We start from the raw sequence: 25,062 nt of genomic DNA, 5'->3' as shown, positions 1-25,062 counted from the left end.
CGCGTTCCAGCGATCCGGCCGTTAGGCAACCCGGGGAATTGGCAACAAGCGCTCGGCCGGACTGCGGCGGGAGGATGGGGGTGGCGAGTGAGTGGCCGGGGGAACGTGCGAGTCTGCGTGGGGCTGTCTCCCCTGGGTCGGCACTTTGCACCCGCTCCCTAAGTCTGGCCCCGCCTCCGCCCCGCCGTGGGCGGCCACGCGAGGTTGCCTGGGCGGGGCGAAAGCCCAGGCGCAGGCGCGGGAGCGGCCGTGGCGGGGCGTGATCAGGCTGGGTGCGCGGGCGCAGCCCCACGTGCGGTCCCAGTCCGCCTGGCGCTCCGCGGGGTCCGGTTCTGCCTGGCTCTCAGCCTGCCCCGATGCCGGGTCCGGCCTGGCCATGGGCGCGGGCTCAGTGCGGGCGCGCTACCTCGTGTACTTCCAGTACTTGGGCACAGACTTTAAGTACGTCCTCTGGGCCTCTCATCCGTGCCCGCAAACCCCCTCGTGTAGCTCAGCGCCGCGAGGAGCACCCGAGCTCGAGCCGGAGAGCAGCCAATGGCCGGCGTCCGAGGGGTTGGAGGGATCTAAGTTTAGGACCTCCGGCCTCGGGCCTCGGCCTCCCGGGGATGGAACGGCCGCCTTTGGCCGCAGAAGACGGGACGGGCGGGGTCCCGGGCGGGGTGGGGCGGCCTCGCGCGCTAACCTCTGCCTGCCCTGCCCACAGCGGGGTCGCGGCAGTCAGGGGCGCCCAGCACGCCATCGGAGTCCAGAACTACCTGGAGGTGAGCTCCACCGGGCCGCGCCAGGGAGGGGTGAGGGAGGAGGGCGACCTAGGGGAGGGGCAGATTGGAGCCCCGCCCGCGGCCGCTGTGCGCACCCCCGCCCGCCTTAGGAGGCCGCAGAGCGGCTGAACTCGGTGGTGCCGGTAAAGTTCACTGTCTCCAGCCGCACGGATGCTGGGGTCCATGCCCTGAGCAATGCGGCGCACCTGGATGTCCAGCGCCGCTCAGGCCGGCCCCCCTTCTCCCCTGAAGTCCTGACGCAAGCCCTCAACACCCACCTGAGGCACCCGGCCATCCGGTAAGCACTTCTCTGCTCTCCCGGAACTCGTCCACTATGGTGGAGGCTGGAGGTGAAGGAGGACTCTGTATCTGGACAGAACTCTTCGGGGTGATGGCAGAGATGCCAGGGTGTCACATGGACAGGGCAGGGGGTCATTCCTGGCCTCGTTCCCACAGGGTATTGCAGGCCTTCCGTGTGCCCAGCCACTTCCATGCCCGCCACGCCGCCACATCCAGGACCTACCTGTACCGCCTGGCTACCGGCTGCCGCAGTCCTCACCAGCTGCCCGTGTTTGAACGAAATCGGTGCTGGGCGCTTCGGGCTGAGTGAGTGGGTGTGCAAGTGAACCTGAGGGGCTTGCCAGGCTCGCCTGGCCGGCCATTCGCTCCTGACCACTCACCTGGCTCCCTGCAGCTGCTTGGACGTGGCTGCCATGCAGGAGGCCGCCCAGTACCTCCTGGGGACACATGATTTCAGGGCCTTCCAGTCGGCTGGCAGCCTGGCCACCAGCCCGGTGCGCACCCTGCGCCGAGCCTCTGTGTCTCCAGACCCTGCCGGCAGCCCCTTTGTCCTCCCCGAGGAGAGCAGGTGAGAAGGGCAGCCTACACTCTGGTCTGGAGGCTGCAAAGGATTTAGCTCCAGCCCCTTCCCTGGTGCTGCACTAGGGGCTCCCTGGGCACCCATCCAGCCTTGGGGGAGAAGGAGGTGCCGGTCAGCCGAGTGGTGTGGCCCCAACACCCGTGAGCCTGGGCTAGGGTCCTGCCCGGCTGTGGGGCAGAGGGCAGAGAAGGCTGCCTGCCCTGCTGAGAGCTCACTGTCTCGTGGATGGAGCCCGGCGGTCGGTGAAAAGACTCCTCTGGAGAAGAAGCACTAGGCCAGTGGTTCACGCCCGGGCTGGCAGGGGGTTGGTTCCACTGCCCCCAGCGCTGTCCCAGGGGCCTCCGGCCAGACTGCATCTACTAACTTCCAGAGCCTTCCCTCCCTTCCTCTTGGAGAAGGGACCTTGTGCAGCCAGCTTCCAGGCTTCCGACTCCTGCTGGAGAGCCCAAGGCCCAGGGCTTGAGTCCCTGGGGGAGGAGCTGGCCACTCCATCTCCCTCGCAGCCCCCGAGCCCATGCCAAGCCCCCGGAGGCGCTGCTGTCCCCGCTCCCAAGCAGCAGTCCTCTGGCTTTAGTCTCCCTTCCACCGGTTTCATTTACAAGGGGTTGGGGGGAAGTAGGTGGGGGCCCCTGGGGTGGGACGTGGGGAGGCCACACTGGAGGGTTGAGGCTGCCCTGAGGCCCAGACCTCATGGGCGCCTGTGTCCCCAGGCAGTTGCAGTTCTGGAGCCTGGAGTTTGAGAGCCAATCCTTCCTATACAGACAGGTGGGCTCTGTCCTGGGGCCCTGCTGGGGGTGGGGCCTAGGGCTTGGGCGGCTGCAGCAATCTTCACCTTGGGTCACAGGTGCGGAGAATGACATCTGTGCTGGTGGCCGTGGGGCTGGGGGCTTTGATGCCTGCTCAGGTGAAGGTGATCTTGGAGAGCCAGGACCCTCTGGGCAGGCACCAGAGCCATGTGGCTCCCGCCCACGGCTTGTTCCTGAAGGCGGTGCTCTACGAGGGCTTCGGTAAGAGGCAGTGGCGTGGAGAGGTCCCTGCTTGTACCCCGTTGACTGACGGACCCCTCCCAAGGCTGAGTCCTTGCCACGGGAGGGGCTCTCAGTGGCAGTGCTGTCCCAGCAGCTGGGACTCCAGCCTGTGGCCAAGAGGAAAGCCAGAGCCCAGCAGCCCAAGCCCCAGCCTGGCCCTGTGGGGAGGGAGGCTGAGAGGGTGTTCCAGAAGGCAGCAGAGGGTAGAGAGGGGCTTGAACTCTGGGGCGAAGGCAGGGGGCTCTGCAGTCCTGCTGAAGGCTCTGGCCTGGCCCCTGCAGAGACTGTCACACCCCCAGGATAACCTGGGGTTTGTTCACAGGTCCTGCCTCTATGTGCCCTCAGAGTCCACAGCACGGAGGTCGCAGGTGACCCCTGATACGCAGCAAGGTCAGGGCAGCAGTGGCACACTAGGCCCAGCTGCTGGATGCTGCCCAGCTCTGTACACCACCGTGCGTCTCAGAGGGACCACGGCAGGCCCCACGCCTCCTGTCAGCCTGGACCTGCCACAAATCCCCGCCTGCCCGGGGTGTTGCCAGAGGCAGGGTGCAGAAGACAGGCGCAAGCACCGCAAAGCGAGACACCCAAACAGGCTGCGGTGGTTTTTACTGGAAATCAACACCCCGGGAGCCCCCCCCCCCATCTCCTGGGAGCCCAGGAGCAGAAATAAAAGATGAAAAGCCCCCCAGGTCCGTTTCTTTCTTCGGCCAACAGCAGCCACTTGGGCAGGTGCGGGGCACCGTGGTCTCCGCACAGATGAGGGTCGTAGCCAGCTGCGGGCTCCACACCCGAGGACGCAGGGAAGACCCAGGGTGTACCCAGTCCTGGCAGCGGGGCCTCAGCTGGCCTGGGGCAGGCCCTTCTTGAGCAGAGACGTGAGATAGCTGCCCAGCTCCTCGTCCTGCAGCCACAGGCAAGAGGGGCCGTTGGTCCAGGTGAGGCAGCCCAGGGCAAAGGGGTGACCCCACCAGTCCCGCACCTTACCTGGTAGGTCCAGGAGACCAGCAGCACCTTGGTGCCCGGGTCCTCTGAGTGGGCAGCGGCCTGAATGAGGATGGACTCCACAGTCACGGAGCCGTCGGGAAGGTGTTGCACGCAGTGGTCCTTGAGGACGCTGCGGGGAGGCACAGTGAGCCGCTGCCTGGCGCCCCCGCTGGCGCCCCGCCCCCCAGGTCCGGAAGGCGCGGCCGCAGCGTCTACCTCTTCAAGTGGCTGTACACGCGCACGGCTGTCTCCTGCTCTTTGCGCGTGTCGTGCAGGTGCACACGGCAGGTAAAGCGCAGCTGGTGCTCGGCCAGTCCCAGCTCCTTGAGGGCCTGCTCTGAGGACACGAGCCGGAAGTTCTGTGGGGCAAGGGCAGGTCAGGGACGGCAGGGGCGGCCCCCACTGCCCCCAGTGACGGTTGGCACTCACGCTGTCCTTCATGATCAAGGTGCCGTGCAAGAGCCGCGGCTTCTTGGCATCAGGGAGCAGCCCTGTGGGGCAGGGGCGGCGGTCAGAGCTGTCAGCGGGGCCACCTGCCCAGCAGCCGCCCCGCCCCCATCAACGGGCCCTGCCGCTCACCCTGCGCCATCTCCCGCTTCAGCAGCCCCAGAGAGATGCCCACAGGGATGCTGGGGCTCGTGGGCAGCGTCACCGTCTCGCCGTTGGCCGGCATGTAGCAGCTGACCCCTGGGCCGGGGTGTGGAGAGAGCCTCAGTCCAGGCTGGCGGACCCCGCCTGCACCAACCCTGCCCGCATACCCTCCGTATCACCCAGCCCGCCCTGGCCTGGGCTGCCTACGGAATTCCTGCTCAATCTTCTGCTTCAGAAACTCCATCTTCTTGGCCTCGCCGTGCACCAACAGCACGTTCTCCGGCTCCGCCTGACCCACCAGCTGCATGATGCCCTTGGCGTCCGCGTGGGCGCTGAAGGACATGTACTCCACCTGCATCTTGACCTCCAGCTGCGGCAGCATGGCAGGCAGGCCATCAGCACAGGCAGTGGCTCCGAGGGCCGTCCCCGCCCGCCCAAGAGGGTCCACAGAGCTGGCGAGGGAGGGTGAAGACTCACCACCTGCCGCCCCTCCATCTCCAGCTTGCGCTGCCCGCTGAGGATCTTGTGGCCCACGGTGCCCTGCACGCAGTAGCCAGGCATGATGACCTGCAGGGAGGAGAGATGGACGAGCGGCCCCCATGCACCTCCCACCTCCTACCTCGGGGCTCCTGCGGGACGTTCCCCCCGCCCTGCCCCTCGCCCACCTGAGCCCAAACCCTTGGTGGAAGCCCCTCCCACTTCCAGGCCCCACTGCAGACCCAGGCAGGCTCAGGGGTCTCAACACAAGCCTGCCCAGGCCTGACCCCCACGATGGCTACTTGGGAAGCCGGGGGCTTTCTTGCCTGGTGCAGACGGGCCAAGACACGGCAAGAGTGTGAGCCTGGGTCAGACACCCGTCCCCAGGGGACCAAGCCTCCTCCTCCTCCTGACAGCAGCAATGTCCCCCCAGCCAGGGGGAGCCCCTGCCCCTCAACCTCGCCAGCCCTCCAGGGAACTGGCCCCGGGGCCCAGACCCCTTACCATGTTCTTCTCGTTCCCTGCCCACTTCCTGAAGATCTGTAGGGACTGGCCGGCATGCAGCATCCCTGGCGTGGCAAACACGACCTTCGGGGCAGGTGCAGGGACAGTCAGGGCATCAGACGCCCCCCTGCCCTCGGCCTTCTGACCGCTGGTCTTCCCGGCACAGAGGTGACCCGCTCCCCCGCGCGACTTGCTGGCAGGGCCCCGGCCCTGCAGAACCCCACCCCCAGCCAGCACTGGGCCGCACCATGGGACCCGGGCTGTCGGCAAACGCCCGATCGAAGGCCTTGATGTGCTTGAACTCAAACATGTTCCTCTGCACAAAGGTTTTCCGGATCTTCTGGTTGGTCCAGGGGATGAAGAGCTTGTAGTAGTGGTTGGCCTTCTCCGTCAGGCCCGTGGAGAAGTAGATGGGGGCCTTCAGGTCCATGCGCTCCCTGTGGAGGATGGGGATGGTGGGGAGGCTGCCGGGGCAGGGCTGGCCTGCAGCCCTCATGTGCCCTCCGCCTGGGTCGGGTCCAGTGCCAGGAAGGGCGCTCCCCACCCTCTCTCACCCCACGGCCAGCGGGGCAGGGCCTCCAGAAACCGTCCCGGCCACACCTACCAGAAGGTCTCCAGCAGGATGCAGAGCTCCTGCGCGCGGCCCAGCGCAAACACGGGGATCAGCACCTGTGGGGGTGGGGGTGGGGGGCCAGCTCGGGAGGAGCCCCGGCCACACCGCCCGGCCATCGCGCCCACAGCTGTGCACAGTGGCGGACAGAAGACCAGCCCTGCCAGCGGCTCTGAGGGCCAGAGGCCCCATGCAGACTGCGGGCAGCCCCCCACGTTCTGTCCCAGCACAGCCTGCCCAGAAGTGACCACAGTGGACGCTCGGGCCAGCCCTTCATTGGGATCTGAGACATGAGGAGTAGGTGGGCCCCCACTAAAGGGTCTTCAGGGGAATCTGTCTTCGCAGTGCTGAGCAACCTTCCTCTCTCGGTGCCCAGAACACAGCACCCCTGCCCCTGACCACGTGCTGGGGCAGCCGAAAGACCCGTGTAGCATGGCCAGAGGCACACAGCCAGCCCCGCCTGGGGCACCCGCTGCCCACCAGCTACCTTCCCGCCACGCTCCACGGTCTCATGGACCTTCTTGAGGAAGTCTCGCTCCCGGCAGCGCTTAGAGTCTCGGATGGTGGTGGCGTACGTGGATTCTGTGATGAGCAGGTTGGGGCGGCATTTGTCAATCCAGGCGGCTCTAGAACACAGGTGGGTGTGGCCAGAGGTGGACAGTGCACACGGTGGCAAGGCTGTACACAGCCATGGCCCTCCTGGACCCTCTAGCAGGCAGCCTGCCTCCTCTGCACAGGCACAGGCCACTGAATGACACAGCACTTGAGGGGACAGGAGAACACCGGGGACGATGACACACAGACCGCTCAGGAACCCGGCACACCCCTCAGTGTCCCTGTACCCCTGGGGGGACCTGCCCAATAGGATGAAGCAAATGTACTGGCCTACTTACCCCAAATGCCGGTCTGGGGTCATGTTATAATCCCCCTGGCAAAGAATGTGGCAATGAGGAGGGTGCCTCCTTCCTCTGCCCGGCCAGCCAGCCCTTCCTGTGCCCCAAGTGCTTCCACTGACCGTGTAGACCACAGACTCTGAACCCACTTTAATCTGGAACATGGCTGCCCCCAGCACGTGGCCCGCATAGTAAGCCTTGATTTCCAGCTCATCGTCCACCTACAGAGAACAGGGCTGACCTCAGGTCTGCAGGCTGTGCCGGGCAGAGGGCAGAGGGGCAGGGAGGTGGAGCCTGGGGCAGCGGTGGGCGCAAGTTGATGACATCATTCTAGCCTTTCATCATCCCTGTTTTTTCACACACGACATCCAGTTCTCAATCAAAAGCAGACACAAGAGATGAGACAATAGGGACCAAAAGAAGAGGAACAACAGTCCAGAGAAGCAGATTCAGGGCTCCTGGAGTTTTCAGACACAGCCTTTAAAAGGATTGTGATTAAAATATTCAGAGAGAGAAAGAATTCAGAATGTTGACAAAAAACTAGAAACTATTAAAAACAGTGGAAATTGTAGAACCAGAAACTATAATAACCCAAGTTAAGGATTCAAAAGAGCCACACTACCCCAGGCAATCTACATATTCAATGTAATCCTTATCAAAATACCAGCGGCATTTTTCACAGAACTGAAACAAATAATTTTAAAATTCGTGTGGAAACACAAAAGATGCCAAATAACCACAAGAATCCTAACAAAGAACAGAGCTGAAGGAATCACACTCCCTGACTTTATACTACAAAGCTACAGTCATCAAAACTGCATGGAAAAGAAAATCGGAGCTGGAGCAATCAGGCTCCCTGACTTCAGAGTATACTACAAAGCTACAGTAATCAAAATAGTATGGTACTGACACAAAAACAGAAATATAGATCAATGGAACAGGACAGAAAGCCCAGGAATAAACCCACACACCTATGGTCAATTAATTTGTGACAAAAGAGGCAAGAATATACAATGGAGAAAAGACACTCTCTTCAATAAATAGTACTGGGAAAACTGGACAGCTACATGTAAAATAATGAAATTAGAACATTCTCTAACACCATACGTGAAAATAAACTCAAAATGGATTAAAAACTTAAATGTAAGAACAAATACTATAAAACTCATAGAAGAAAACATAGGCAGAACACTCCGACATAAGTAGCAACAGTATTTTTCTTGGATTCGCCTCCTACAGTAATGGAAATAAAAACAAAGCAAATGGAACCTAATTAAATAAAACGCTTTTGCACAGGGACTTCCCTTGTGGCGCAGTGGTTAAGACTCCGCGCTCCCAATGCAGGGGAACCGGGTTCGATCCCTGGTCGGGGAACTAGATCCCCCACGCACGCCACAACTAAGAGTTCACACACCACAACTAAGGAGCTGGCAAGCTGCAACTAAGGAGCCTGCCTGCCACAACTAAGACCGAGCACAACCAAATAAATAAGTTAATCAGTTAATTAATTTTTTAAAAAAGGATTCTGTTATTAAAACAAAACAAAACAAATTTTTACACAGCAAAGGAAACCATAAACAAAACAAAAAGACAACCTACAGAATAGGAGAAAACATCTGCATATGCTACAACTGAAAGGATATTAATCTCCAAAACATACAAACAGCTCATGCAGCGCAATATCAAAAACACAAACAACCTAATCAAAAAATGGAAGGAAGATCTAAACAGACATACAGATGGCCAAGAGGCACATGAAAAGATATTCAACACCGCTAATTAATACAGAAATGCAGGGACTTCCCTGATGGCACAGTGGTTAAGAATCCAAGCTCCCAATGCAGGGGGCCTGGGTTCAATCCCTGATCAGGGAACTAGACCCCACATGCAAGCCACAACTAAGAGTTTGCATGCCACAACTAAGGAGTCCGCTGGCCACAACTAAGGAGCACACGAGCCACATCTAAGGAGCCCACCGGCTGCGACTAAGACCAGGTGCAACCAAATAAATAAATAAATAAAATATTTTTTTTAAAAAAACCCACAGAAATGCAAATCAAAATTACAATGAGGGGGGCTTCCCTGGTGGCGCAGTGGTTGATGTCCGCCTGCCGATGCAGGGGACACAGGTTTGTGCCCCGGTCCGGGAGGATCCCACATGCCGCAGAGCGGCTGGGCCCATGAACCATGGCCGCTGAGCCTGCGCGTCCGGAGCCTGTGCTCCGCAACAGGAGAGGCCACAACAGTGAGAGGCCCGCGTACCGCCAAAAAAAAAAAAAAGTCTACATATAATAAACGCTGGAGAGGGTGTGGAGAAAAGGGAACCGTCCTACACTGTTGGTGGGAATGTAAAATGGTGCAACCACTACGGAGAACAGTATGGAGATTCCTCAAAAAACTAAAAATAGAGTTGCCATATCATCCTGCAACCCTACTCCTGGACATATATCCAGAGAAAACCATTATTCAAAAAGATAAATGGAGCCCAAAGTTCACTGCAGTGCTATTTACAATAGCCAAGACATGGAAGCAACCTAAATGCCCATTGACAAATGAATGGATAAAGAAGATGTAGTACAAGGACTTCCCTGGTGTTCCAGTGGTTAAGGATCCACCTGCCAATGCAGGGGACACGGGTTCGATCCCTTGTCCAGGAAGATCCCACGTGCCGCAGAGCAACTTAAGCCCGTGCGCCACAACTACTAAGCCTGCGAGCCACAGCTACTGAGCCCACGTGCCTAGAGCCTGTGCTCTATAACAAGAGAAGCTCCCACAATGAGAAGCCCATGCACCGCACTGAAGAGTAGCCCCACTCACCACAACTAGGAAAAACCCGCGTGCAGCAACAAAGACCCAGTGCAGCCGAGGTGGGGGAGGGAGAAAAAGGGACTTCCCTGGTGGTCCAGTGGTTAAGACTTCACCTTCCAGTGCAGGGGGTGCGGGTTTGATCCCTGGTTGGGGAGCTAAGATCCCACATGCCTCATGGCTAAAGAACACAAAACCATAAAAAACAGAAGCAATATTGTAACAAATTCAATAAAGACTTTAAAGATGGTCCACGTGGAAAGAAAAACAATCTTAAAAAAAAAAAAAGCCGTGGTACATACATATACAATGGAATACTACTCAGCCATTAAAAAAATGAAATCTTCTCATTTACAGCAACATGGATGGACTTGGAAGATATTATACTAAGTGAAATAAGTCAGACAGAAATACAAATACTGTATGATATCACTTATATGTGAAATCTAAAAAATACAACAACCTAGTGAATGTAACAAAAAGGAAACAGAGTCACAGATGTAGAGAACAAACTACAAGTGGGGAGAAGGAAGAGAGGAAAGGCAAGACAGAGGCGGGGGATTAAGAGATACAAGCTATTACACACAAAATAAGCTACGAGGATATACCGTACTACGGAAAATACAGCCAATGTTTTATAGTAACTGTAAATGGAGCATAACCTTTGAAACCTGTGAATCCCTATGTTATCTGCCTATAACATATAATATTGTAAATCAATTTAAAAAAGAATTCAACAAACTTAACAACCACTTACATATAACCAATAAGAGAGTTAACAAACTAAAATATTTAATAAAAGCTATCTAGCATGAAGCACAGAAAGACAAAAGGACGATGAAGGCTCTGGAGAAGCAAGACCTACATTCGGCCTGGAGAGAGCAACGGGCAGACCCGGAGGCCTCAAACCTGAGCGGGCGCAACAGGGCGAGAACAGGCGGAGCCAGCACAGCGCCCCACCCGAGTCCACAGGAGAGGACATGATCCCACAAGCAGCCCGAGAAAAGATTCTCTTCCAAACAGCAGATGGGAAGACACGTTCAAGATACTGAGAGTAAATGCTGCTCTAGAATTCCAAACCTAAGGGGAAGGTCTTCAACATTTGCAGACGAATACAATTTGAGAGCATTCACCACCGGCAAACCCACGACGGTGTTCTCCATGAGAGACACGAAGTGAAGAACACAGGCAGTAGAGGGGAACAGCGGGCAAGGCAAACAGACGGCACCCGGCAAACCTGACTTTACCAGCATCGCCGGTGAGGTCCCGGGGGTCTCGCACGCTGAGGGAATTAAAATACATGGAAACAAGAGCCAGTGAGTCAGGGGAGGAGTAAATGCATCTGAGAGGTGCTCGGAGGCTCTTGCATTGTCCAGGAAAGAGGTAAAAGTTCCAAGTACCTTAGAGCTGTGTTGTCATGGATGTGTTTTGTAATCTCTACCACTACAAAAATTATAATACAATATTTAATTATTTACCAAATAAGAGGTGAAATGGAGTTTTTTTTTTTTTTTTTTTTTTGCGGTATGCAGGCCTCTCACTGCTGTGGCCTCTCCCGTTGCTGAGCACAGGCTCCGCGCAGGCCTAGCGGCCATGGCTCACGGGCTTAGTTGCTCCGCGGCATGTGGGATCTTCCCGGACCAGGGCACGAACCCGTGTCCCCTGCATCGGCAGGCGGATTCTCAACCACTGCGCCACCAGGGAAGCCCAGAAATGGAGTTTTTAAAAGTCAATCCGGAAAAAGGCAATAAAGGAAATAAAGCATAGACCACGCAGCACAAATAAGCAGCAAATGGCAGGAGAAAACAGCTAAGTCCCAAATTATTACCCATATAGTCCAAACCCTCCACCTACAGGACAGGTTATCAGGCTGGATTAAAGCCAAACTACTTAAAACATGATGCAGAAAGAGAAAAAGTACAAAGATGGGAAAGGCTGCCCCGCGCAAACGCTAACTAAGGGTGGGGGAGGGGGAACGGTGACCCATTCGCCAGAAAGGTGGACTCAAAGGCAAGAGCGTTCTTGAGGAGAAACGCACTACTTCATCTCGACAAAAGGTTCAACCAGGATAAGACGACCCCAAATGCTAGCCACGTGGCAACTAGCAAAGCCCAGACTCTGACGAGAAGCAGACCACTCTGCGAGCCGTGGGATAAACTTCTCCACATCTGATGTCACTTTCCTGCCTCCTCGCTGGCCCGCGGACAACTGCCACCGAGCCACAGCCCACACTCCGGTGTGCGTCCAGCCCGGCCTGCGCCCCCGCCTGCTCACGTGGCACAGGTACCCTCTTCCGCCTCTTCAGCGCACGCAGGCAGAGCCGGGCGGCAGCAGAGGCCCTGCCAAGCGCTGCGTCCGCCTCCAGGCAGCTCCCCGCCGGCAACAAAGCGGGGTGGGGGTGGGGGTGCTGACCTGCACCGTCTGGTGGAGGTGGACGGCCACCACCTTCTTCATACAGTCCTTGATCATCTGGGACGTGAAGAAGTTGGCCTCACCCTTCTTGTCCACGGCAATCTTGCGGTAGTCCTCCAGCAGGATGGGGCAGATCGCCTGGGTGGGCTGGGTCATGTAGATGGGCCCGTCGTAGCCCACCATCTCGCTGAAGTAGGGGAGCGCCCCGCAGTGGTCCAGGTGGAAGTGGCTGGGGAAGCAACACGGGTCCGCTGGGAGGGCCCTCCACACCTCCCCACCCACCGAGGGCCGCCGCCCCTCCCTCCTGGCTCGCCGAGGGCCTGCCGCGCGCATCAGACAGCGAGCGCGAGCGGCCCGAGGGCTGCAGAGCTGGAGGGAGCACAGGGGACAGAGCGCCGTCGACCTGGGACTCGGCGCCTGAGCTTCTGGTGACGCCACCGACAAGCAGTCACTCTGGGGTCAGCCTCACGCTCCAGAAGGAGCAAGGAGGGGCTCGGGGGACACGTATCAGGAGTCGCCATTTGCGTGGGCGGGTGGGTGGCTCCAGGGGAAGGCGCCCACCTGATGATCACGCAGTCCAGGAAGTCAGTCAGCCGGCCGCTGCGGGTGATGTAAGAGAAGTCGGGGAAGCGCCTCTGTGGGGGGAGGGGAAGCGTCAGGACGCCACAGTGGGGCAGCTGAGGCTGCGGTCACGGCCCCCTGCGGTCAGGGTGCAGCTGAGCCTGAGCCCCACATCCCCACCCCGCAGGCCCACCGAGACCCCCAACCGCTCAGAGCCTCGGAGCGTGCAGGGAGGCAGTCAGCTGCCCGGCTGGTACCTGAGCCGGGAGCCCCGATCTGCTACAGACCGGCCCCGTGCAGGTGCCCCACCTTGCCCCCTCTGTGGGTCAGAGCCTGAGACTCGGAGGCCCGGGTCCACCGTTGGTGACGCCAAGGAGCAGGCTGGGTGGCGGCCATCCGCCCGAGGGACTCACATCGTCGCTGAAGCCCATGTGCATCCCGCAGTCCAGCATGACGTTCTTGCCCGCAATGGAGACCAGGATGCAGCTTCGGCCCACATCCTGGCCAGCCCCTGAATGGGAGGACGGGTGAGAGGTGCTACCACGCTCCTCTCCCCTCAACTGCCCTTGCGAGGATGGCCCCAGCCCCAAGGCCAAGGCCCCGACACCTGCTCCAGACCCCTAAAGGACCCTCTGGGCTCCTGGCCCTGCAGAACCCTCTGTGGCTGCTGTGTGGACGACGTGTGAGGTGGGAAGCATTGTCACCTCTGCACATGGGCAAGGGAAACACACGGGGAGGGGACAAGGCACCAAGGCCACCTCGGACCCTTCCCCATGGCGCCTCCAGCCTCGGGCCCTGCCATTGACCTCTCAAAGCAGCGGCCCACAGGCTTGAGGCCAGGAGCCGAGTAAGGGGTGCTGGGCTGTGGTCCCAGAACACAAGAGAGGCACGCCAGGGCTCCTTGGGGCATCACCACCCCTCCCAAAACCTGAGCTGGGGCCACATCTGAGCTATGACCACCAGGCACCTCCTGGTGGTGCCACTGCAGAGGGACACCGTGTGGCTTTAGCCCAGCCACGGGGAAACATGGCCCTAGCTGTCCAGCAATGACCAGCTAGAGTGGCCACAGTACAGACGCCCCACCGCTGGGCCCCCTCAGGTACCCCCAGCCCAGACCATAACCCGAATCACATCCACAGTCCTGACCTCCAAGCCCTGCCCAGATGCTCCAGGCCCAGCGGGGCATATCCCGGCCACCTCATACGGCCATCTGTCACCTCCTCTAGGGTCTGGGGGCCCAGAAGGAAAGGGACACAGCCTCACAAGGCCCGATGACAGCAAATGACCTATTTTTCATCTTGGATCCTACAAGCCTCCCTCTGCAAGGAACCTTCTGAACCTTCTGTTAACACCACACACACCAGGGTGACCAGGCCACTGCCCAAAGTGGGCCGCAGCTGGTCCTCAAGAAGCTTCAGTCACCTATGACAACGGCAGGTGAGAGCAGCCACGAGTTCACCTGTGTGCCTCAGGCAGCCCAGCCACAGACAGTGGCCTCGAGGTCTCTCACAGGCCTGCTCCCCCCACCAGAATGTGAGCTCCCTGAGGGCAGGGGCTCAGCCTGCTTTCTATTGCACCTCCAGCCCCAAGCCATGCCCCGCTCAGAGGCACTGCAGATATGTGTGGGCGGGAGAAGGGCCACCCCTCTTCACAGACAAGGATGTGAAGTCCCAGAAGTCACGGGATCCGCCCACGGCACATGATTCCTAAGCGTGGGGCCAGGGACAGTGTTCCGGACTCCGGAGCTCAGCTCTGAGGCACTGCCTGCCTGCTCCCAACAGGAACACCCACAACAATCCCAGGAAGCAAAGACAGTGGCCCGAACTGGGCAGGAGAGGTAGGGACAGAGCCTGGCACACACAGGAGGGTGGGAAGAAAACAAGGAGACACACAGCCACAGGGAGTTTAGGTTCCAGGTGTGGTGTGTGTGTGTGTGTGTGTGTGTCCGAGAACACGGACAATAACCACCTAGATAAACTTGCATTCGGGGAGATCAGCACCTCGGAGAAAAGTAAGGCAGGGAAGGGCACGGGCACACAAACTTCCAGTCCTCCCTGAGAAGATGAATTCTGAGCAGGGTGGAGAGGGACAGCTGGGATGAGAGGGGCAGCTGTGCAAAGGCCCTGTGGTGGGAGAGACCATGGAGGTCATGAGGCAGAAACTGGCAAAGGCAGAGAGTGAAGCAGAAGTAGTTCTTCTCTGATGGTGCTGTGGCTGAGTGACCTTGGGGGCACACCAAGTGCAGATTTGGGGTAAAAGTCGCAGTAAAAACATAGGATCATTCAAGAATGAGCGGTGTCGGAGCAACTAAGCCTGTGCGCCACAACTACTGAGCCTACGCTCTAGAGCCCATGAGCCACAACTACTGAGTCTGTGTGCCACAACTACTGAAGCCCGCATGCCTAGAGCCCGTGCTCCGCAACAAGAGAAGCCACCACAATGAAAAGCCCGCGCACTGCAACCAAGAGTTGACCCCGCTCGCCACAACTAGAGAAAGCCCGCGCCCATCAATGAAGACCCAATGCAGCCAAATAAATAAATAATAAATAAATAAACCTTAAAAAAAAAAAAAGATAAGCGGTGAGAAAGGGGCCATCTAGGAAAGGGTCAGGCTGGAAGGAAGATCCTGCAGAGGCCCCTGGAGAAGAACCAGGCGCGGGGAGAGCGTGGGGCTGAAGCAGCCAGAGGGGACCCGGAGCCAACAGCTAGGAGAGGCCGTGGGGGTGACGACACCTTTGGTGGGGTAGGATGTGCGCTGTGACCCAGCAGGCCAGGGTCAGGGGTGTTCACTGCAGCTGTCAACAGCTCAGTGTCCACGCTGGGGGCTGGGTGAGCTATTTTGAGGAGAGCTCGCCACAAAAGAAAGGATGTGGAGTTGCGGGGGACATCCCTAGAAGAAGATGCTTCCAACACACGGCCAGGGCAGGAGGCAGGTTCCCGAAAAACCCCTGGCACGTGTCACAGAGACCCCAGCTGTTTCTGATTCTCAGTGATCTTTCCTCCTTCGCACTGTTCTGTACTGTTTGAGCCTTTAAACTGTGCACTTACATCTTTTTCAAAAAGCAAAGTTTGGGTTTTTGTTTTTTTTTTTAACGCTGCGGCGGTCAAGTAAAACAAAGACTGACCGCAGACGGGTAAACGGAGGCTGCAGGGAAGCGGGACGCGAGACAGATGGAGGAGATGGAAGGGCAGGAAGTGGCGAGGATGCAGAAGCAGAAGAAAGGCTCCCTAAGCACCGGCGCCGGGCAGGGTACGCGAAGCGAGGACGACACGTCCCGGGGTCCCCGGCCCCCCGAGCCTCCCACCGGCCTTCTTCGGGCGCTCCTCCCGCGCCGCGCCGCACTCACCCAGGGGCGTGACCCTGATCTCGGGCATGCTGTCCGGCGCGCTCAGCGAGCCGGCGGGACCACCACTGCCTCACGAAACCAGAGCGCCTGCGCCCCGGACGCCGCCATGCGCGTCCAACTCGCGGCGACGCACTGCGCAAGCGCAACCCCAAAGGCGCCAGCTTCCGGCGCGCCCGACGGAAACGCGGGCCCGCACACTGGCCCTTCTGATTGGGCGGCCGGCAGCCAGTCCCGGTTGGTGGGTGGGTCAGTGGCCGGGGGCGGGGCCGCGGCTTCCACGGCGGCTGCGCGGCGCAGGTGAGCGGCGGTGGCGCAGGTGAGCCGGACGCGGTGGGGTCGAGCTGGCGCCTGGGAAACCCAGCCCAACCGAACAGGGCGTGGGAGGGGGCGGCCGAGGACCCGGATCCCGCGCTGGCCCGGACCCCGGGCCCCTGACCCATCCCTGGGCCTCAGCTGGAGTAGGACCCACCCGAGCCCCGGGTCCCCAGCTCGGCGCCACCCGGAGCCCCCTTAGCAGGCGAGACTTGCAGAACTTCCCGGACAGGGTCCCGCTCCCACCCGCTGGGGCTGGGGTGCCGGAGGGTTGCCCCCTTTTTCCTGGGGTCCTTCAGCTAGCTGTGAGCCACAGGGCTCCGGTGCTCAGACCGGCCAGGACGAGCCCTGACCTTGGGACCGTGCACTGCCCCTGGGGAAGCCTTGGCGGTGCCCTGCATCACCCTCCCAGAGCTGGCAAGCTGCCCGCCTCCGGCCGCGCCGCCCCTGCCCTTCCTGTTGTTTCCAAACTCTGAAAGGCTGCTGGCACCTCCTGTTGGCTGCTGGCTCAGGTTCTGGGCAGGAAGGCCAGGCCCACAGGATATCTGGTGACCAGGAAGGTAGACCTGAGGGCTTCAGATTCCATCTGCTCGGTGGACAGAAGACTGAGGGCCTGAGAGAGGGGAGGGGTGTTCTGGAAACCTCCGGAGTGTTATCTTCCTGAGGCCAGGCCCGGCTGTCCCCCACACCTGAAGGCACGGTGAGCTCACCTCCGGGCACTCCACCCAGTGGCAGGCATGCGGCCAAGCCGTGGAGCCTGCGGGGCCTCAGCAGCACCTACTGGGCCCCATCAGCTGCTCCCAGCAGCCTGGGTGGTGGGCAGGGAAGGGTGTGCAGGCCCATTTTCCCCGAAGATGTAGGACAGGATCTTAGAACAGTGCATGATTTGCGCGCAGCGTGGAAGGCAGACCCTGCCCCGGCACACAAGTGTGCTCTCCTGGCTGAGCTTTCACCACACCTCGGGCGACCGGGCTCCCACAGTGCTCCCAGCACCAAGAGCACAGGAGCCCCCATGCCCAAAGGGGTGAGAGCGTGTCCTGGACATGAGGCAAGACACAGATGAGTCCCCAGAGCCTGTCAGAGCCACACTGCAGTGCAGACCCCAGGCACCCAGGGAGGCAGGGGCTGAGGTGCCCAGCGGCACCGACTAACGCTTGGGCACTTGGATGTTCGTGGAGTGACTATACGAATGCCAGCAGAATCCAGAGCAGGCCTCTGGCCTGGGGCACTTCTACACTCCCTGGGGCTGGGGGAGGGCCTGTGGCTGTCTTCAGAGTGTCGGAAGACCTGTGGTCCAGCTACCCTTGTGTGGGGGATGGGTACAGTTACAGTAGGAGTGAGAAGACTGGTGTCTGTCCATCTGTCGGCAAATGCTGGCCCCGCAGCCTCTGCTCTGGGTGTTGCAATGCAGCTTCAAGCAAGGAAGGGCGTGGCCCTCCAGCCTCAGCCCACAGTCTTTCTCTTCACCGTGCTTATCCTTTTCCCTACTGTGTTGGACTTCCCATTTTTGTTAACACACACACACACACACACACACACACACACACACACACACACACACACCTGCCACTAGGATGTCGCCTCAGGGCTGTCGGTCTCACTCACAGTGCCCTGGAGTGGGTGCCCAGCTCTGGGTGGGGACTCAGCAAATACTTCTCCAATTAGTAGGAACAGACATACACTCAAGAGAGACACACTATAAACAGGCAAGAAAACCTGAGCAGAGGTGCCTCCCGCAAGTGAGGCGTGGCTTGACAAGTGGTTTGACAAGCCCGAGTGTCGGGGGCCGTGCTAAGAGCTGTGGGCCGTGTGCCCGGCAAAGGGTCCGGCCGGGCCAGGCCCATGTGTCTGTGAGTGGGGGACCCGAGCAGAGCAAGGTGGGCTCCTGGGGAGGAGGGGTTGGCCTGGGGGTGGGGGTTACTGTGGGCTTTCACTGGGGGCCGTGGGACCCCAGCTGCTTCTTTCCAACTGCCCCTGCCCTCCCTCCCCGAAATAATGACCCAAGCGGGGAGCCTCCCCACCCGGAGACAGCCCACAGCCGGACTCCCTGTGTGTTTCAGCTCCTGTTGAAATGGATGACTTGGAGTCAGAGTTTAATCTGAAAGTTGTCCTGGTCAGTTTCAAGCAGTGTCTCAATGAGAAGGAAGAGGTGCTGCTGGACCACTACCTCGCCAGCTGGAGGGGGCTGGTCAGGTGCGTGCGAGGGCCTTTCCTGGCCACGCGTCCCGCTTGCATCCCGCTGGCACTTGTAGGCCCCTGCCGGCCCGGTGCTGGTCGGCTGTCCTCACTCGCGGCCCAGAAGGTGGGGGGCGCTCTCCGCCGCCCCCCCAGCTGAGCGCCTGCCTCCCTCGCGCAGGTTCCTGAACAGCCTGGGCGCTATCTTCTCGTTCATCTCCAAGGACGTGGTAGCGAAGCTGCAGATCATGGAGCAGCTGTGCGGCGGCCCCCAGCGCGAGCACTATAGCACCCTGCAGGCCATGGTGGCCTACGAGGTGGGCAGCCAGCGGGTGGACCTGGAGCGGCGCTCCCGCCACCCCGACTCGGGCTGCCGGACGGTGCTGCGGCTGCACCGCGCCCTGCACTGGCTGCAGCTCTTCCTGGAGGGCGTGCGCACCAGCCCTGAGGACGCGCGCACCACCGCGCTCTGCACTGACTCTTACAATGCCTCCCTGGCTGCCTACCACCCCTGGATCATCCGCCGGGCCGTCACCGTGGCCTTCTGTGCACTGCCCACACGCAAGGTCTTCCTGGAGACCATGAACGTGGGGTCCCCCGAGCAGGCCGTGGAGATGCTGGGCGAGGCCCTGCCCTTCATCGAACGCGTCTACAACATCTCCCAGAGGCTTTATGCCGAGCACGCCCTGCTGGACCTACCCTAGGGGCTGGCGGGCCCAGATGGGGTGGGCTTCCCCCAATCCAGAGCTGGGTGGGGGCAGCCGGGACCCATCAGTGCCACCGTGGAACTTTTCTGGGTCCCCCTGTGAGCTGAGCTTGTCGGGAGCCACTCAGAGCCTCCAGCCGCTGCAGACAGGCTTCACGGAGAAGACAGACGCTGGCCGTCTGCTCCACGCCCGGCCTCTCGTTTGCCCGGGCATCTCATCTTTACGCTCAGCTAAGTTACACCCATGTCTAGTCAGGCCTCTCCCTGGTGGATGAAGTGCAGGAAGCAGGCAGTGGGGGGCAGGATCAGTGTTCATGGAAAAGCTGCCTCTGCCCGGGGCTCAAGTCTTTGAGCTACGGGGAGTCACGGGGCCCAGGATGCGGTGTCTGCCCAGCTGGGCTGCCTTGGGCCCCTCGGTAAAGGCTGGCTGTCCCCAGGACAGGGCGGAGTCCTGGGCGGGGGTCAGCACTGCAGGCTTTCTCCCCGCCCCTCTCCTCCTCAGCCAGGGGGCAGTGACAGCAGGATCTGAAGCCCCGAGGGAAGGCCTGCCCTGCTGCCACCGCCCTGCACACATGTCAGCGGCCGCCTGCAGCCTGGAGTCTGCACAGTACAGCCCCAGAGCCCCCAGGATCCCAGGACTCCTCTGGGCCAGTGCTGGCCTCCCTCCCCAGCATCCAGCGAGATGCCGTGTTCCCTCTTCCTTGCCCCTTACTGCTCCATCCCCGTGGAGCTCAGGAGAGCCAGGATGACAGCACAAGGGAGGGAGCCTCGACCCGCTCTGCCTCAGTGACAGGCTGGCAGGTGGCCACACCCAGCCCGGCCGTCACCCAGTGCTTGGGGGCCTGGCCCCACCCACTGCCTCTTCACTGTGAGGCCAGGACCTCAGGTGTCACGGGGACATTATTCACCATGCAGCAAATGTACGTAAGTGCAAGCTTTCAGGCACCCTTAGAAGCTGTAATACGGGTGATGGCTTTTCTAAAATAAACTGCACTTAGCAGAACTGCTGCTCTCCAGGACGGGGGTGTTGGGTGTGCCAGGCACTTGCTTCCAGGCAGTCAGGGCCGTGTCAACCACAGGGCCGTGAGGTATGCCCCAGCCAGTGCTGGGGACCTGCCCGTCTCTATGCACACTTTAGCCCTGCCAAGCCCCATCTGTTGCCAAGGTCCACATTATCCCCACTTTACAAGTGAGAAGACTGAGTCACAGAATCACCTAAGTGGCTGAGTTGGAAACGCAGGTCTGAGGTCAGCCACACACCGTGCAGAGAGAAGGAAATCTGCCTGGACTGTAGCCAGTGGAGGGGAGCTGCTCACGCCATGGCAGTGGCCTGGACAGAAGGAGAACGCCTGTCAGGGAGGGTCCTCTCAGACGCTGCCCAAAGGCCAGAACTCAATAGCAGTGCCCAGCACAAGCCACCTCCAAGTCCCCACACCCAGCGGGGACCAGAGCCTGGTGTGGTGCCTGCAAAGGCCAGTGACTTGGGGGGAACAGCCCGCGGTTCCCCCGGGCCAGAGAGCGAGGGCTGCGTGGGTGTGCGCGTGTGCATGCAATGGTACAGGTGCAGGCCCTGTGCGTGTGCGCACCCCACAGGGCAGTGGGGACAGGCAAGGACTGGATCCCTAGACCACGTCCCATAAATGTCTGCTGGGCCCCACCGTACCCCAGGGCCATCGCTAGCCTCCCCCAGCTCCTCTGGGTGCCTGTGGCCTGGTGTCAGCGAGGCCCCCAGCCCCAAACTGGGGGAGATGGGTCCTCGAGCACCCAGAGGCTACGCGGGAGCTGCTGGCCTGGCCCCCAGCCCCCCGGCACACCCTGGGGCTGACGCGGCTGCAGCAGCCCGTTTGCTTACGGCATTTTCTCCCTCGCTCGCCTGCGGCTCCTCAGGCCCAGCTGTGAGCCTGGCCCGCACAGGCAGGGCCCAGGCCGGGGTGAGCACGGCCAGCCACGGGGCCCTGCAGCTTCTAGGCTTAGACCCTCAAGGTGCACTGTCCCCAGGCAGGCTGAGAACCCACGGCCTCCCCCTCGGGACCCTCCCCACCCCAGCCGCGGGGTGGGAGCCGGGCCAGCCGGCCATCCACTGTCCTCCTGGCTGGCCTGCAGGGCTGTGGGACACCACCCCCCCGCCCGCCCCTGGGCCTGCCGAGGGAGCCACCCCTGCGGTGCCCCGCCCCGACTGCTAAGAGTGCATCCCCAGGGCTGGAGGGAGTGTTTCTGTGCCCACTCCCTGGGGCACTGGCACCTCCAAGCCTGTCTCACAGGCAGCCAGGTCTGGGGTGACCCCTCTCCAGGAACAGGTGGGCACCAGGGGCTTGGGCACAGGCAGGTAGCAAGGTCGCAGTCAGTGGCTGCCCAAAGCCTGCCTGCCCGGGTCACTGTCAGCCAGAGAACCTAGTGGTGGCGTCAGGATAAGAGTCCAACGGGAGCACACCTCTTGGGGCCCAGGAGATGGAGGACGTCTCCAGGGCCCCGAGCTGGCAGGTGAGGGCAGGCGAGCACTTTGCTAAACAAACCGTCCGCCCCTCCCTGCCCCGACTCCCCATATCTGGGACCCCGGTCGGTCTGCCCACTCGCTGTCCCTGCTGGAAGCTGCCACCTGCCGTGCCAGGCCTGGCTCTCTGGGGCCTCGCGGCTGTCCTGGGCGTCAGAGCAGGGGCCCCGCTTTGCCTGTCCCGGCAGCTCAGCCGGCCAGGGGACTAGGTGCTGGGGGGCTCGTCCCCCCTGGGCTCAGCTGAGGACGCACTCGTCCCCTGGGCTGCTCTGGGCGCCGGCCGCGATGACGGCCGCGGAGGAGATCAACAGCGGCTCCACTCTGATCCCCGAGCTGCGCCTGGGCTACAACCTATTGGACACGTGCTGGGAGCCCGTGGTCGCCGTGAAGCCCAGCTTGGTGTCCACGGCCAAGGCCGGCAGCCGCAGCGTCGCCGCCTACCGCGATTATACGCAGTACCAGCCCCACATGCTGGCCGTCATTGGGCCTCACTCGTCCGAGGTCGCCCTGGTCGCCGGCAAGTTCTTCAGCGCCCTCCCGCCCGCCTTGGGAGCCCCCGCGTCAGGAGCTGCCTTGGGCCTGCAGGTCAGCTACGGCGCCAGCACGGACCGGCTGAGCAGCCGCGAGACGTTCCCGTCCTTCCGCACGGTGCCCAGCGATGGCGTGCAGGTGGCAGCCGTGGCAGAGCAGCCGCGGGAGCTGCACTGGAACTGGGTGGCCGCCGTGGGCGGTGACGACGAGTACAGCCGGCAGGGCCTGAGCCTCTTCTCCGGCCCGGCCGACGCCAAGGGCACCTGCATCGCGCACGAGGGCCGGGTGCCGCTGCCCTGAGCCGGCAGCCCGCGGCGGGGCTCCGTGCGGGGCCTGCTGCGCCGGGTGAACGGGAGTAGCATGCTGGTGGTGAGGTGTCCTCCTCCGCCTGCACTGCCTGCACCGTCTTCAGCTACAGCATCCACTACAGGCTCTCGCCCAAGGTGTGGGTGGCCAGCGAGGCCTGGCGGCCCTCAAACCTGGTCATGACGCTGCCCGGCACGGACCGGGTGGGCACCGTGCTCGGCGCCCCGCGTCAGGGTGCCCAGATGCCCGAGTTCCCGTCCTACGTGCGGACGTGCCTGGCCCTGGCCGCCGACCCCGCCTACTGCGCCTCGCTGGACACAGGACTGCCCCCAGTGTGACCGCATCACCCCGGAGAACGTGCCCGACGGGCTGCTGCACCGCCAGACCTTCGTGGCCTTCGCAGCCGTGTACGGCGTGGCCCGGGCGCGCCACATCACGCTGCTCTGCAACACCTCGGGCTGCCCTGCGCGGGAGCCCATGCGGCCCTGGCAGGTGAGGGCACAGGAGCTGTGCCACCAGCGTCCCCAGGGAAGAGGGACTGTGGGGGCAGGTCTGGGCTGGGGGGGCTCCCTGCCCCCGCCACCCCACCAGCTCCTGGAGAACACGCACGACCAGAACTTGTGGTTCGACACCAACGGGAACGTGGGCGTGGATCGTGGCCTGAAGCTGTGTGTACGGCGGGACCGGCCGCCACCCCGCGCACCTTCAATGGCAGCCGGCAGCTCTGGCACTCCCAGATGAGCTGGCACACGCGGGGAAACCAGGTGAGCGCCAGCCCTGCCTGAGGGAGCGGGGCAGCCCCCAGGGGTCGGGCAGCTGCAGCCAGCCGTGTGGAGCCTGAGCCCCGGGGCCCGTGCCAGGAGCCTGTGCCCCAGCGCTCGCGGCAGTGCAAGGAGGGCCAGGTGTACCGCGTGAAGGGCTTCCACTCCTGCTGTTATGACGGTGCCGACTGCAAGGCTGGCAACTACCAGTGCCACCCAGGTGAGCCCTCCGGGGGGCCTTCCCACGCTGTCGCATGAGCGAGGGCGGGTCCCCGCAAGGTCGGGGGCACAGGCTGGCTCTGAGGCCAGAGGCCGTGGCAGGGGCGAGGCTGGGGGAAGCCGACGGCCCCCGGCACCACCCTCTCTTACCCCCGCCCTCTGCAGCAAGTGTGACCAGGACCACGGGTCCCAGGACTGGAGCACCGGCGCCTCCCCCGCCAGCCCAAGTCCCCGGGGCTGCTTCTACTCTGGGCTCGGCTCTGGGCCCGGCGCTGGCAGCCCTGGGACTCTTCGTCTGGCGCCGGCACAGCCCGTGGTTCGGGCCTCTGGGGGGCCACAGGCCTGCTCTGCCTGGGCCTCGTCCGCCTCAGCGTCCTCCTGTTTCCCGGCCGGCCCAGCCGCCGCTGCACCACCTCCCGCTCACCGGCTGCCAGAGCACACCCTTCCCGCAGGCGGCTGAGACCTTCGGGCGGTCAGAGTTGCCTCCGAGCTGGGCAGACCGGCTCTGCAGCCGCCTGTGGGGCGCTGGCTGGTACCTTCCCGCCGGGGGTGACGACAGACTGGCAAGTGCCGCCCACGGAGGCGCTCGTGCACTGCCATGCACGCCCCTGGGTCAGCTTCGGCCTGGTGCACGCCACCAGTGCCACGCTGGCTTTCCCCTGCTTCCTGGGCACCTTCCCGGTAAAGAGCCGGCCTGGGGGCTACAACGGCGCCCGCGGCCTGACCTTTGCCACGCTGGCCTACTTCATCACCTGGGTCTCCCTCGTCCGCCTCTCTGCCGATGTGCACGTGGTCTCGCAGCCCGCCGTGCAGATGGGCGCCATCCTCTTCTGTGCGCTGGGCATCCTGGGCACCTTCCACCTGCCTAAGTGCTACCTGCTGCTGTGGCGGCCGGACCTCAACACCCCTGAGTTCTTCCTGGGAGGGGGTCCTGGCGATGCCAGAGGGTGAGGCAGCCGTGGGGGCGGGGAGGAGACTCGGAATAAACAAGCGACCCCTGACCCAGTGACCTCACCCCAGTGAACTCAAACCTAGTCAAGGTGCCCTCAGACCAAGTCCCTATGCAGCAAGCTGTGGACTGTGCCCCAACTCTGCTGCGACTCCCCAGCCCTACGTTCTGCTGACCTTGACCCCACAGTGACCTCCAGAGTGCATAGGGACCTCAGCTCCGTGGGATCTCAACCCCTGGGGCCCGAGAGTCAGGCTCTGTCCCTGCCCCAGCCAAGCCCTGGCCTGCACAGGTGACCCAGCGCCACTGTTCCAGACAGAGGCCCATGGAGGCTTCCTCGGGGCCCCCCGCAGCCCCGGCTGAGCGCTCAGGAAAGCCCCCAGCCAAACCATGTGAAGGCAAAGCTGGCTACCACCTGCCTGGCTGGGCCCAGCCTGGGGCCCCCACCCAGCATCCTGTCCAAGCATCGTGGGAGTGGGAGGTTGGTGGGCGGGGTGGGGCTTTCTAGACCCCTCTGCAGGGGCGTGTGCCTGACCGCCGGCCCCAGTGCAGGGCAGAGACCCGCTCAGGAAGGAGGGGGCACCCCGCTTCCTTCTCTCTCCCTGGCCAGTGAGCCAGTAGAAAGTGGTCAGTCCCCTCCAGCACCGCGGACAGAGCCCGGCCAGGGTGGGGGGTCAGCACCATGGCCAGCACCCGCCGCGAGGAGGACCCCCGCCAGAGCCGGAGCCAGCACCACGGACAGAAGACCGCCCGCCGGGA

General features: G+C 61.7%; 4 protein-coding genes across 8 annotated transcripts; 3 read left to right on the top strand and 1 right to left on the bottom strand.

The window, feature by feature from the left end:
• Positions 1–233: 233 nt before the first annotated feature.
• Positions 234–3,352, top strand: PUSL1 (pseudouridine synthase like 1). Of its 2 annotated transcripts, XM_059065206.2 has the most exons (8): positions 234–441; positions 704–761; positions 872–1,059; positions 1,218–1,367; positions 1,456–1,629; positions 2,352–2,406; positions 2,486–2,648; positions 2,992–3,352. In XM_059065206.2, the coding sequence occupies exons 1-8, from the start codon at positions 377–379 to the stop codon at positions 3,039–3,041; spliced, it is 903 nt and encodes a 300-aa protein (XP_058921189.1). In that variant the 5' UTR covers positions 234–376; the 3' UTR covers positions 3,042–3,352. The 2 variants fall into 2 exon arrangements, with proteins under 2 accessions (XP_058921189.1, XP_066875783.1); XM_067019682.1 differs by lacking the exon at positions 2,486–2,648 and having other exon boundaries at positions 244–441.
• Positions 3,247–16,055, bottom strand: INTS11 (integrator complex subunit 11). 2 transcript variants are annotated; one of them, XM_059064976.2, is made up of 17 exons: positions 15,854–16,055; positions 12,920–13,017; positions 12,507–12,580; positions 11,946–12,174; positions 6,851–6,949; positions 6,729–6,763; positions 6,323–6,461; positions 5,830–5,894; positions 5,473–5,662; positions 5,226–5,309; positions 4,722–4,811; positions 4,452–4,614; positions 4,233–4,340; positions 4,083–4,144; positions 3,870–4,012; positions 3,654–3,783; positions 3,247–3,570 (listed from the first exon to the last, which is right to left on the bottom strand). In XM_059064976.2, exons 1-17 carry the CDS (start codon positions 15,879–15,881, stop codon positions 3,508–3,510), a joined length of 1,800 nt encoding a protein of 599 aa, XP_058920959.1. In that variant the 5' UTR covers positions 15,882–16,055; the 3' UTR covers positions 3,247–3,507. The 2 variants fall into 2 exon arrangements, with proteins under 2 accessions (XP_058920959.1, XP_066875772.1); XM_067019671.1 differs by lacking the exon at positions 6,851–6,949 and having other exon boundaries at positions 3,257–3,570; positions 15,854–16,009.
• A 34-nt stretch (positions 16,056–16,089) lies between these two features.
• Positions 16,090–20,049, top strand: CPTP (ceramide-1-phosphate transfer protein). 3 transcript variants are annotated; one of them, XM_059065343.2, is made up of 3 exons: positions 16,090–16,169; positions 18,226–18,358; positions 18,522–20,049. In XM_059065343.2, exons 2-3 carry the CDS (start codon positions 18,237–18,239, stop codon positions 19,042–19,044), a joined length of 645 nt encoding a protein of 214 aa, XP_058921326.1. In that variant the 5' UTR covers positions 16,090–16,169; positions 18,226–18,236; the 3' UTR covers positions 19,045–20,049. The 3 variants fall into 3 exon arrangements, with proteins under 3 accessions (XP_058921326.1, XP_066875759.1, XP_066875761.1); XM_067019658.1 differs by having other exon boundaries at positions 16,116–16,150; XM_067019660.1 differs by lacking the exon at positions 16,090–16,169 and adding an exon at positions 16,783–16,865.
• A 1,348-nt stretch (positions 20,050–21,397) lies between these two features.
• TAS1R3 (taste 1 receptor member 3) lies at positions 21,398–24,472 on the top strand. The gene is given in 12 exon segments (XM_067019665.1): positions 21,398–21,787; positions 21,789–22,438; positions 22,441–22,693; positions 22,695–23,068; positions 23,071–23,138; positions 23,235–23,359; positions 23,508–23,570; positions 23,572–23,666; positions 23,669–23,698; positions 23,701–23,742; positions 23,745–23,889; positions 23,891–24,472. Coding segments are annotated over 12 exon segments (2,625 nt in total). The 5' UTR covers positions 21,398–21,494; the 3' UTR covers positions 24,378–24,472.
• Positions 24,473–25,062: the final 590 nt, after the last annotated feature.

Source organism: Kogia breviceps, chromosome 1, assembly GCF_026419965.1.
Source record: "Kogia breviceps isolate mKogBre1 chromosome 1, mKogBre1 haplotype 1, whole genome shotgun sequence".
Classification (NCBI taxonomy): Eukaryota; Metazoa; Chordata; class Mammalia; order Artiodactyla; family Physeteridae; genus Kogia; species Kogia breviceps.
This window is presented reverse-complemented; position numbering and strand designations above follow the sequence as displayed.